Raw genomic sequence first — 12,880 nt, 5'->3', positions numbered from 1 at the left:
CTAATGGCGATTTGGCACTTCTGTGTACAGAAGTGCCAAAGCGTAATTTTGAAATGATTGTTTACGTGCAGGGAGAGACACCTTTCTGCACATAAGCAGTCATGTCTGACATTTTGCACTTTCTATGCGTGCAGCAAAAAATCCTCCTCGTTGCACCCCTGGGGTGGCGTTAGATTTTGGCGCTACCTCTGGTTTATGAAAACTTGTAAATCTGAGGCAGTGTCAAAATGCAATGGGTGCCCACAGTAACACCCATTGCACTCTCCTTCCATGCAAAGGGCTGTGTGTGAAGAGGCCATATTTACAAGGTGGCATTAAGCCACAAAAAGTGGATTAACGCCACTTTGTAAATACGGCGCAGGGCGCTGCGCCACTGGAGCGTCACAAAAAGTGACGCTCCAGTGGCACTAGGGGCTCATAAATATGTCCCTTAGTACGTTCATGGTATACAATTACACGCCTAGTCTTATAAAGCAGATTGCCAATTGATATCTAGCTAACAATTTGATACAACTCAAAGTAACATTTAATACCGAAAGCCAAAGTACTCCAAAAAAAAAAAAAGACATATTTATCAAACTTAAGTTTGGTTTTATAAGTTATATTAAATGCCTAACATTGCAAACGCTACCCAAGCATGCCGTCATGTGGCTAGCAGTGACTAATTTGAAAAAAATAACATGCTTGTGTTTTCGAGAGACTCTTGAATTGAGACATATCAAATACTATATGCATGCACACTGCCCATGTTTCATACATTTTTAACGTAATGTGTTAACATAATAATGGACATGATCTGGAGGCCTGAATTGGGTGATTTTTAAGGTTTGTCTGTCAACACTTAGAAAATCTGAGCTTAGATACATAGGGGGTCATTCTAACCCTGGCGGTCGGCGACCGCCAGGGCTAAAATGACGGAAGCACCGCCAACAGGCTGGCGGTGCTTCCCTGCCCATTCCGACTGCGGCTGTAAAGCCGCGGTCGGAAAACCGGGTCCGGCGGTTTCCCGCCGGATTAGCCCCGGCTGGGCTAATCCTCCATGGCAGCGCTGCAAGCAGCGCCGCCATGGGGATTCCGTCCCCCTTCCCGCCAGCCTGTTTCTGGCGGTTTTCACCGCCAGAAACAGATGGCGGGAACGGGTGTCCTGGGGCCCCTGGGGGCCCCTGCACTGCCCATGCCAGTGGCATGGGCAGTGCAGGGGCCCCCTAACAGGGCCCCAGTATGCTTTTCACTGTCTGCTTAGCAGACAGTGAAAAGCGCGACGGGTGCAACTGCACCCGTCGCACACCTGCAACACCGCTGGCTCCATTCGGAGCCGGCTTCTGTGTTGCAGGCCCTTTCCCGCTGGGCCGGCGGGTGCTCCCTTGGCGGCCGCCCGCCGGCCCAGCAGGAAAGTCAAAATGGCCCCCGCGGTCTTTTGACCGCGGAGCGGCCAATTGGCGGTTCCCGCTTGGCGGGCGGCAACCGCCGCCCGCCAAACTTGGAATGAGGGCCATAGTACCACTGTGAAGATTATGCTTGAACAGAGCGAAATAAGACACAGAAAATTGTGGTAGAAGGAAGATGTTTTCATTGTGTAAACACAAATTCAAACTTTGTTGACATCACATGAAAAACATGACATGAGAGGAAATAAACATATGTACAATTCTGTATTGATTATTATAAATATACATTATATACAAAATAATGCTATAAAACGTAGAAAGTTCAGTGCTTTTCATTTTCTTTAAATTATTGAAATTCTAGACTTCAAAATAACAAGCAACAACAATCAAAACGAAAATGTATTATTGATTTCCTAAAGATGTCTTGATAAAGACTTGTAAAAAGCTCGTGTGGTCGGAGTGGAAGGCCGGTAGTGGTGATGGGAGATGCCTCCCCACTGCCCGAATAAAGGCAGCAAATTGATCGGCGTACTGGACGGCACATGGGATGGCTAATTTGTGATCGTCAGTGAGAACAGCCCAGACTGCTGTTTCCTTGGATAAAGCGTCATTCTTCCTTAGTCTCACCAACATTATAGATTTCCCTATCAGCCAATCGTTTGGACTTCAACTATCTGTGTTTTGTTTTGGATATGCGCATGCAGGGTCCTTCTATTCTTCCTGATTGGAAGTGTACATATAAATATATAATTACATATACACGTAAAACAGTCAAATTTCAGTTCAGCTGGCTTAACAAGTGAGCTTTGTTCCAATTTTTGCTGAGCATGGTACAATGAGAGGTGGAAAGCAATTCTGTTATGGCCTATTCTGCCAGGGGGTTGAGAGTCCGAGACGAATTGGAAAACAAGGGGTTAACTCTTTTCTTGTTAGGCCACAGGAACAGAGTATAAAAGATTCGAAAGGCATAAAATAACTGAAGAGACCACACTCTGCAAGCAAAAACGGACGATAACACTCTGTATGTAAACCAAAGACTATGAATGATAGATTACTTCCAGTTTTTAGCCATTTTGCTGTTTTATCAACAAAATCACAATTTCCAAGTCCACGGAAAATACAAAAATAAGATTGCTTCAAAACACAATCAGTAGTGCAAAAGGTGTGACAAGGGCAGCTGTGACCCTGCATCTGCAGGTTCCAGCGCCTGATTGACTCAAAACGCATTATAAGGCTTAAGGACATGGTATGGGCACCATCCTTCAAATCTATGTCTACTCAGAAAGGCGAGTTGTAAATGAAGGCCTCAACTTCATTTAGATGCCTCTTCTTTTCGGAAGGATGTTCTTCTTAGGGGTCCATGCAGTTCAGCACTGTCACCTACCTAAAGTGTAGGAGGTTGCATGGGCCTCGGCTAGCTGAGATGAAAAGTGGTGGAAGATTTCTTTCTTCCTCATTAGTAGTGTACATACAGAAAAATAGGTATCGACTCAGCCCAATACTGTTTGGGTATTGCAAAAGGAGGCAGTAAATCTCTCAATGGACGCTACTGATTATATAACACACTTTAGGCACTTTTATAACTCATGAGATAAAAAAATGTTTATCTCGATTATTCTTAATCCAGTATCTGCATAGCAAACATATCTAGCTTGTTCTGAAAGATCTTGCAGGCCGATAGTGGCATTGCTTCCATACATCCAAGCATATCAATGAGCTGTCGGCAACTTGGGCTCTCACAGAAAAGAATGCTGATCAAAATTCGATCTTGAGAGGCGTCCAAAGATTAGTGTGATCTTTAAATAGTTCTTATTGCTCCAGGTCGTTCTACTTTTCCTCTTTTAATGCTGCTTACATTCAAATGATCCAAAAGCAGACCATGAAAAGGCTGAATATTGCCTCTTTCCTTAAGTCATTCTGCTCTGTTCATCTCACTCATTCCAGTCCTTCTGAAAGCAGCAGACTGCATATAACGAACATCCATAGCGACCATGCACTCCTGTCATGGACAATGCAGTGGCAGGTGTCTCTCTGGCGCTTCCGCGGAGATAGCAGGTTGCAGATGTACATTCAAGCCTTACACCTGTGAAAAGAAAGGCAATGAAGTGAACTTCGAATCAAAGGGTAACTAAACCACCCATAACTTCACATAAAGTCATTATGTATGGAGGCAGAATTCACCGTGCCCTAAGTTTGCCCTTTCTCCAAGGTCAGGGTTCATCAGTGGTTGCACCAATGGTCTAAAAACAGTTCCTCATAGACAGACTAACTGGCCTCAGTGCACACTGCCCATCTGGAGCAATACATTTGTTGATGGTGATTAAGAAGTGCTTGCTCACTCATTGCACTATCCATCGGATCTGATCTCATATCTGACTTACAGCCTTTTGTTCCCTAAGAAGTGTGTGCGACTCCCGCCTGGTGTCCGTCCAATCAAGCACCTGCCCAAGCAGTGACTGCATATATATAACCGAGAAAGCTCGCTAATCAAGACTGAGACCTGGTCAGGGTCAAATGTCACAGGGTCAAGGCTTGCCATGATTGTGCAGCTGAGAAGAATGACCGCTAGTCGACCTGCTCTTCTGCTGGACGCTTAACCAGGCACAACACAGAGAACCAGGACTTTTCAACCTGAAGCACATATGTCAAGGTTATCAAGCTGAACAGATTTCCCCGGTTTTCAATGAAGCCTTCAGTATTGCTCTGTTACCAAAAGCTAGGCAAGAGATTCAACATGAGTGTGACACTTAAAGTCATGAGTGTTCACTGTGATATGACCGGACCACGTGTGAAGGTCTCAAGCATTATACCTATTCTTTCAACATAAGTCATACATTCTACAACCGCTTTATACCTTGCAAACATGGAAGTTCACCTGTAATTCCTACAAACAGATTGAGTGCTATGATGCCACACTAGGGACAGCTGCATGTTATATTAAGGTTAATAAACACAACTTAAGACATACTTGCTTTACTATAATATATGGGTGAATGTATCTCGGTGTGTAAATTTGTAAAAGCTTCATGGAGCATGATTCCGTAGACAGACAATCATACAGTGACTATTGTTACATGTTAAATGTTATTTAATGCTGTTGTCTGACAAAAAGAAAATAAACCGCTGAACGTATGCCTTATGAAAAACCTACCATATCACTTTTCATACGATCGCTAATAAATCTTCCCCTGCCACATCCTCGTCGCCATTTCACTTTCATACCCAAACACTTTCAATTAAACTGATTCCAATCTGGTTTAATTTCCACGAAGTAATATCGATGGTTCTGCTATGTCCCCATCTCTGCCTCGTGGCAGTGTCCTCATGCATGAGTGGTATCTCTAGGTAGCAGTTTAATATTTTAGCTATCCCACACTGCACTGTATTTGGTTTAAAACACTGGTCCGGGAACACAGACAAGTAGAATATGATCTAATGTACGGACCAATAGGTCCAGTGAGGGAGATCCTAGACTACCTAGGCAAACCATGCCAATAACACCCCCAATATTATTTTCCAATTTACATTTTTTGCTCGAATATGGCACATTATTTAACCTGGTGCCATAGACAACCATTTTGGCTGTATATTTAAACCGACCACGTCATGTCTAGTTAATCTGCCTATTTTCTGTTTGCTCTTGAAATGCAGACCTTTCCTCTGGACTTATACTTTGCTATTCCATACATTACTTAACTCAAACACTGTTTTGTCTCAATCACTTCTGCTTTAATATTTCTCTATGCATTCTCTACCTTTTCATGAAAGCTTCTTATGAGCTATAATTTTAGGAATCTTCACCAACTGCACTATCTTTTGGGAATTTGTGGTCCTCTATTTCTGCCATTCCTCTCCCCTACGTTTTCACCAGTTTTGTGTTTAAATTATCAAGTCTCAAATTATTGCTTAAATATTTTAACCCATTGGCAGGCCATCTCTGAGCTTTTTTAATAATCTACACTTATCTCTGCTGGTGGGGTCACCACAATTCTACCTAAGGCTGTAGATGAGATTGCTGGGCTATTTCAAGCCCTGATGTACGCGATGCGCAGGGGAAGGTAGACAGAAAGGTTTTTGGATCTGTCACCTAAAGCTCGCTGATTGCAATAGTTATTGTCTCAATCTGTCTGAACTCTGCTTTCCTGCATATTGCACTGTTTTGCACACTGAATGATACTGTACGATGGTTAAAATGTTTTAAAAGTTTTAAATGTTTTTATGACCCAGTTTTTTAGTCTGTATCTTATTCTTACTGCCCCATCTTCTTTACTGCACCCCGGCCGCCTCCTGAGGTTGGCAGTTGGGAGGAGGTGTATTCCTCTGTTTGGCCGCCATCTCCCATTGTGAACGAGGGTGTCATTGGCAGCCGCCATTTTTGGGGTTAGCGCTGTAGTCTTTTTTAATTGCTGGTCTATTTTACGCCTTGATGTACGCGACGCACAGTGGATGCGTGCAGCTGGCGCGCCGGAGGCAAGCCCATCTGCGCCCATCCGCACCAGAACGCGCCCAGAGCCCAGAATCTCTGATTCAAATACAACTGAGAAAGTAATAATTAAATATACTAAGGATGCCTTGCATTCTGTCTATAATAAAACTCACAGCTCATGCGCTAAGATCATGGACCCTAGAAACAAAGATTACAGATGCCCTGTATGCCACTGGTCTACACGAGACTCTTTGGACTCAAACTCGATTCAGGAAAGCTCTAAGCACCCCATCTTCCTTATCAACTGCCGCTCCTTAGGAGCTCATAAAACTGATATTAACATTCTTTTGGAACAAACTAAACCAATGGCGGTGTTTCTAACTGAAACATGGCTGGATGAAAGTTCTACTCCAGACATTGTCTTGGCACTACCAGTAGGCTACAAAATTAGTAGGATGGACAGGCAGACTAGGGGTGGCGGCATTGCAGTTGTCTACAGAAGCACATGCTTGGTTACTGCGACTCCATTACGGATTGATGGCTGCGAAAGCATGTCCTTCTCTATCAGTACGAACCCTCACTATACTATGTCTGGTGTTCTGGTTTATCGGCCTCCGGGCCTAATCAGTGATGTTCTGTCTTCTCTAGCAGAGAATATATCACAATTAGCCTATACTAAACCCATCTCGACACTGCTAGGGGACTTTAATATACATGCAGAGGACACCGATAATGCGTCAACAAATCGTTTGCTGGCAGATATGTCGGCATGTGATTTAACACAGTTAATTCATGAACCCACTCATAACAAAGGTCACACAATTGACCTCGTATTTTCAAATGACCCAGGACTTAATTATGTGACATCTCACTCTTTGGTATGGTCTGATCATTTCCTGATAGAAATAGAAATGACCATCCCTAAGCATAGGGTTACTAACCCTAGGGCTCCAATACGTAAAAGGTGGCATAAATTAAAATCTTCCGATTTTATTAATTCTTTGCAAAATAATAAACCAGAAAATAATAATAAAATAATATAACAGATCTGACACATTCTTTTAATAAATGGATCAACGATAGCCTGGATGATCTTATACCCTTTTCAGACTCAAAGTACAGGCCGCAGAGGAGGACCTCCCCGTGGTTCACTTTGAGCCTACTAGAAAATAAAAGAGAATGTAGAAGACGAGAAAGGAAATGGAGGCATATGCAAGATGATTTACTGAAAGAGGAATACAGAAACTTGATTTGTTCCTATCATGCCGAAATTAAAGATGCACAGGCTAAATACTATTCCTTAAGAATAGAAGCAGCAGCTAACTCTCCAAAAGAGATATTTAAGGCTCTTAAAGAACTCATTCACCCTCCTGATGATCCTGAACCTATGGATACTCCGCAGGTGCATGTTGATAACCTGGCGACTTTCTTTCATCAAAAAATTCAGGACATTTATGTATCCTTTCCTAATATTCCTATTGATCCTATTGATATTAGGCAGGAGTTAAGGGAGGGGATAACTTTGCCGAACTTCACTCCGATACACACAGAAACAGTAATAAGATTGCTGGGATCTATTAAATCAGGCTCCCCCCTGGACTCAGCAACTCCTCAGATTCTTCTTATGAGAGGGCCAGTATTGGGTCCTGTAATTGCAAGCCTTGTTAATACCTCACTCTCCACTGGCACAGTGCCGTATTTATGGAAACAGGCTATTGTTAAGCCTCTTTTATAAACAATCTAATTTCGACTCGAAAGTCATGAATAACTACTGTCCGATCTCATTGCTACCTATAATGGCCAAAATAGCAGAAAAGCATGGACAGGCCCAGCTCTCTGTCCTTTTGGAAGAGAGAAAGACATTTCACCCCACTCAGGTGGGCTTTAGACCACTACATGGAACAGAGACCGCGCTGATTGCTATCATGGAGGAAGCACAAAAGAGGCTTGATAAAGGGATTGAAACAGCCATTATACTTCTGGATCTCAGCGCGGCATTCGACACGGTAGATCCAAATATTGTAAAAAAGAGGATGCAAGAGATTGACATCTCCGGAACCGCTCTAAAATGGATCTTCTCATTTATTAATGGAAGATCCTTTCAAGTATTAGACAGATCTTGCATATCAAAAAGCATTACGAGTAGCTGTGGAGTTCCACAGGGCTCTTCTCTAAGTCCACTATTGTTTAATATATACATGCTAGCACTGGCAGAGAACGTCCAGTCATTTGGCGTAAAATTGTTATCATATGCAGATGGTACCCAACTTATTGTTTCCTTCTCCAACATGCAACCGGATCTTGGGACTGCACTGGGGCCTTGTCTACAAGCAGTTGCTGCTTGGATGTCTGAAAGCAAATTGAAGCTTAATGACGGAAAAACAGAAGTGATGTTCTTTGGACATCCAAAAAAAAACATGGTTAATTCAGCCGTAATAGAAGGAGTGGGCACACTCCCGCCTCCTAAAAACTTTATTAAAAGTCTGTGAGTATGGCTGGACCCCCAACTGTCAATGTCGGAACATGCTAATAGAGTAGCTGGCATTTCTTTTGCTCTTCTCAGGACTCTGAGGAAGGTCCTGGCGATTTTCCCTTTTTCCGCCAGAAGATTGACTATTCAGGCCTTGATAGGATCTCGCATTGACTATGGCAATGCTTTGTTCACAGGATCACCAAGATACGTCATAGAAAGGCTACAGAGGGTGCAAAATGCAGCTGCACGATTGCTTTTAAAAGTTCCAAAGCGACAATCTATCCGTGAAGGAATCTCCTCTCTACATTGGCTCCCAGTAGCCAAAAGAATCCAATTTAAGGCATTATGTCACATACATAGAGCACTACACAATCAAGGCCCCGATATGCTGAGAACACTAGCTTCTTTTTATGCACCTAGCAGGCTACTTAGATCCTCCTCAGCTATGTTAGTGAAAGTTCCTAAGGCGGAAAAGGCCAGATGGGGAGGAAGGTCGTTGACCTATCAAGGAGCTAAGCATTGGAACAGTTTGCCACTTAATATCAGATCAAGTTCTCAAGAAATCTCTTTTCGGAAAGCTTTAAAGACCTGGCTATTCAGAGCTTGAATTAGGGATTGTTGTGTACTATTGCGATTCTGCGTTGCACTCCGAGCGCTACAAGGCCTTCGGGCAGTTTTAAGTGCTATATAAGCTATTATAACATAACATATAACAGATCTGTAGTTTAGGGACGTGACCGTGCACTTAGCTGCATTGAACAGAACCTGCCATGTCCCAAAGGACTTAGTCAGATTTTCTAAGTAGAACCTCATATTCTTCACATACCTCAGGGTTATCAACTATACTGCGGATGGTGTGTCATGTGCAAATAGACTTAATTTCCTGAAACTCTTAAATACCACTTAAGAATATATTACAGGCCACTGGATCGAGAATTTATCCAAGCTCATCTGCCCCTTTTCCGCAGAGTGAACTCCATTCACTAACATGCTCTGGCACCTACCAATCAACCACTTTCAAATCAGTCCTGTTTACCAATACCAATTGCCAAGCGATTCAACGTATTTATACGTTTTTAACTGTGGAGTCATATCTAAATATTTCTGAAATCCACAATCCACAGCATGCCTCGATTCATTTTGCTAGGGTTCCAATAAAAATAATCCATTTTATTGGATTGGTATAACTGTCCCTCTTCCTGCGGGTCGTTGTGTACTTGCAGTTTGGCATTTAAAATATAACGGAACACATCTATGTTTTACAAACGCAGTAAACGGCAATAACACTGGTATCTCTTTTGTGAGTTTTCTATAGTTAAAAAGTGAAATGGGTGTTACTACTCTTGAAAACTCGTTGTTGAAACTCAAAGGTATAGTCTTGGTTGAGCTGCATAGGGATGGGATAACATTTATAATAACGTTATTAAACATAATATTTAAAGAGGTGGCAGCGGGCCACTTATCACAATACTGAACATACATGCAATACCTTCAATGATTCAATACAGAAACCATTTGTGCCCAACAGAACTTTATCACTTATTTTTGTGTATGTTTTTGGAGTTATGTCCTTACCTCTGTGGCTATGACACACTCATTTTTTGCCTCTGTTATAACGAAGACAGACTGGTACATAGAGTCCCTCGGAGAACATATTGTGGATATTCTACACTGAGGTTTTTCACTAAAAAGAATAACAAAGGGGAAATAAAAAAAACACAGTGTGTTAATTAGGAATGACAGGAACAGAGAAAGATTTACAAATCACAAACACACCAAAAACCATGACTCAAGCAAATGACTCGCAGCAAACTACTTTTACAACCCATTTCTACTTCCACAGATAAAGAATGTCCTTCTGAAGAAAGACAATTGTGAAATGATTCTTAAAATTTTGCAAACTCAACTATATGAAATATTATGACCAAGTGAATTCCCACAGACTACCTTTCAACAGTGAGTGAAATAGTTTTACGGCACATGGAGTCTTCATCTGGAGCATGCAAAATGTGAAACTTGCATGCCCATCATCGACCAGTTAGAAATTATGATACTGATCTGAAGACCAGAGTTTGTATTCTCAATGTCATCTGAACATGTGTGCCTGTATCACACAGATGACACATCCCTCCACTAGATGTAAACCCTGATAACTGTAATCTACTCCGATTTTATCTACAACATGCAAGTTATGGTCATATTTAGACTCAAGCAGCTAGCTTATTTTTTTTCTACATGTAGAAGGGATGCATGCTTGCCCAATGTATCCCAGTTATTTTATTTTGCATCCCCAGAAAGTCAATGGCATACAGAAACAGAGAGAATGTGGATTTAATACTATGGAGGAGATGTGCATGAGGCCCCAAATTCTATTGGCATTATGGGACTTAAACTTAACACTACCATACACATCTTCATAGTAGAATGTGTTCTGTTAAAAAAAAAAAAAAGCTTCTTTTTAAGTTTACTGTTTTCACATAACATGTTAACAAGCATTTTCTTCAGGCGGCACAAATCTGGCATGTTCTCACCTATATAAATAAAGTGGAGACTTTTCGTCTTCTAAACACTTCTCGTTTTTATGAAATTTCTCATCCTTCCCAGTTCTGTCCTTAATATCACTTGGCCGATCTTTCACAAGATTAAAGTCCATTGTGTGGTTTTTCAGTTTATAGTTTGTTTTCTCCACTCCACAGTCTACCTCCAAGTCCTTCTTCTTGTTATTGTTTTTCAGTTGAGAGTCTGTTATTAAATTGTCTCTTTGGAAGTCGGAGAGATTGTTCATGGTGTCGCCATCCTGCTCTTGGTGCTTCCGCATATGTTTGAATACCACAATGATCATGAATAACAAGACTAAAAGTGCCACAAGGCCAACACTAATAAAAACAGCCAACCATGGGAAGTTACTATCCTGGGCACTGGACTTTGGCAGTGTCACAGTGTACACTGGAAACTCACACTGGCTTCCCATATAGTCACTGGGGCAAGCACAAACAAAGTTATTGTCATATGGTCTATTGTGGCATGTGCCTCCATTTTGGCAAGGCGCAGAGGCGCATAGATCTCTGGATTTAAGATTGCAGTTCTTTCCACTATATCCCATCAAGCAGGTGCATTCGTAGTCATTTATAAGATCAACACATATACCCCCATGCAGACAGGGGCTCCTGGCACAGTTGTTGATGTTAATTTCACACTTCGGGCCAGCAAAACCAGAATGGCAGCGGCACAGTCGGGTGTGACCCATGTCAATGCACACACCTCCTATAAGAAAAATGAAACCAAAAGTTTAACCAGGCAAGAGTTTAAGGCGGCACTCAAGCTACTTTCTGCAATGTGTTTTACTCATTGGGACAACTCCCTTTTTAAACTCTTATCTGGTGACTCACAGCGTATAGTACAGGAATCTGAATCTGAAACGAGAACCTTTATCAAGGTCACCTTACTTAATTATCATTGATGTTTATACAACAACAGCAGTGTGTCTATAAGGAGATAAGTACAGCCGATTCAAAAGTATGCACTTTGATCCACCAGGTTTATGTAAACATGCAAGCCGGTGCAGCTGTACAGCATGTCACAACACCGTGGTCTGACCTGCAAATCTCTTGGTGACAAAGGTGATAAAAAAAGTGAAAGCTTTACTAAATCGGGAATGACTTGATGGTAAACTAACCGATTACAGCCCAAGATAATTAGGCAATGCTCAAAGGTTTGAGAGATTTTAGAATAATTTTCCGTAAAAACCTGTGTGTGATAAATCATTACAAACATACCGTTCATGCATGGGTTGCTTGTGCATCTGTCAACCTTCTTTTCACAGTTGGAGCCTGTGAAGCCAAGCGGGCAGAAACAGGTGTAGCTGGCCCCTGGCTCTCTTTCCTGGCACGAACCACCATTGAAACATGGGGAATCTGCACAATTCAAGGCACTGTTTTCACAGTGAGATCCGAAATAGCCCACAGGGCACTCACACGCGTAACCATTCTCCAGGTCCTGCAAGAGAATAAAAAATTTCTGTCATTGGCTTGAATGTTTGGATTCATTATTTTATTATTTTAACATAAAGACATACATAGGCACGCATCCACCAAACAGAGTGGGCCAGATTCACAGCCATTTGCACAGTCAAGCCCTGATTTACAATTGTACATGGCTGTATTTATCAGGTATTCAAAAAAAGTGTCATGCATTCGTAAATCCTTTATTCGGGTGCAACATTACCTCATGTCTGTGTAATATTACACACATGTAAATTTTACTCCAGAAATGATGGTTCCAGAGTGGAGCTTTCCTGGTAAGTTTGAAAATACTCAGAAATTCACCACTCAGCTCTTCCTACTATGGAAATGGTAAGAGATTAACTCCTGCCTTTTCAGTGTGGGAACAGAAAGGGAACACCCTAAAATTGTTTGTGGGGAAGGGGCTTCTCCATAGGCGACTGCATTTCAGCATTTATACGTATACAAGTAAAAATATGCAAACTGAAGTAACTATGCACTGGCAAGAAAACAAATCTACAAACCTTTTGGGCAAGGGGACAAGGCAGTAGCTCGCAGGCCCCGGAGACAGGTGTGGGCCGGATCGGGACGG

General features: G+C 42.1%; 1 protein-coding gene across 1 annotated transcript in view; it reads right to left on the bottom strand.

Annotated features, from left to right (window-relative positions):
- Positions 1 to 1,549: 1,549 nt before the first annotated feature.
- DLL4 (delta like canonical Notch ligand 4) overlaps positions 1,550 to 12,880 on the bottom strand; it is a 32,885-nt gene continuing 21,554 nt past the window's right edge. Inside the window, exons 8-11 of the mRNA XM_069208607.1 lie at positions 12,064 to 12,283; positions 10,819 to 11,551; positions 9,863 to 9,971; positions 1,550 to 3,471 (exon numbers count right to left, since the gene is read on the bottom strand). Coding sequence (XP_069064708.1) covers positions 3,466 to 3,471; positions 9,863 to 9,971; positions 10,819 to 11,551; positions 12,064 to 12,283 — 1,068 coding nt within the window. The 3' untranslated portion in view covers positions 1,550 to 3,465. The remainder of the gene's footprint in view (positions 3,472 to 9,862; positions 9,972 to 10,818; positions 11,552 to 12,063; positions 12,284 to 12,880) is intronic.

The sequence above is a fragment of the Pleurodeles waltl genome, chromosome 9 (genome assembly GCF_031143425.1).
Source record: "Pleurodeles waltl isolate 20211129_DDA chromosome 9, aPleWal1.hap1.20221129, whole genome shotgun sequence".
Taxonomy (NCBI): domain Eukaryota; kingdom Metazoa; phylum Chordata; class Amphibia; order Caudata; family Salamandridae; genus Pleurodeles; species Pleurodeles waltl.
This window is presented reverse-complemented; position numbering and strand designations above follow the sequence as displayed.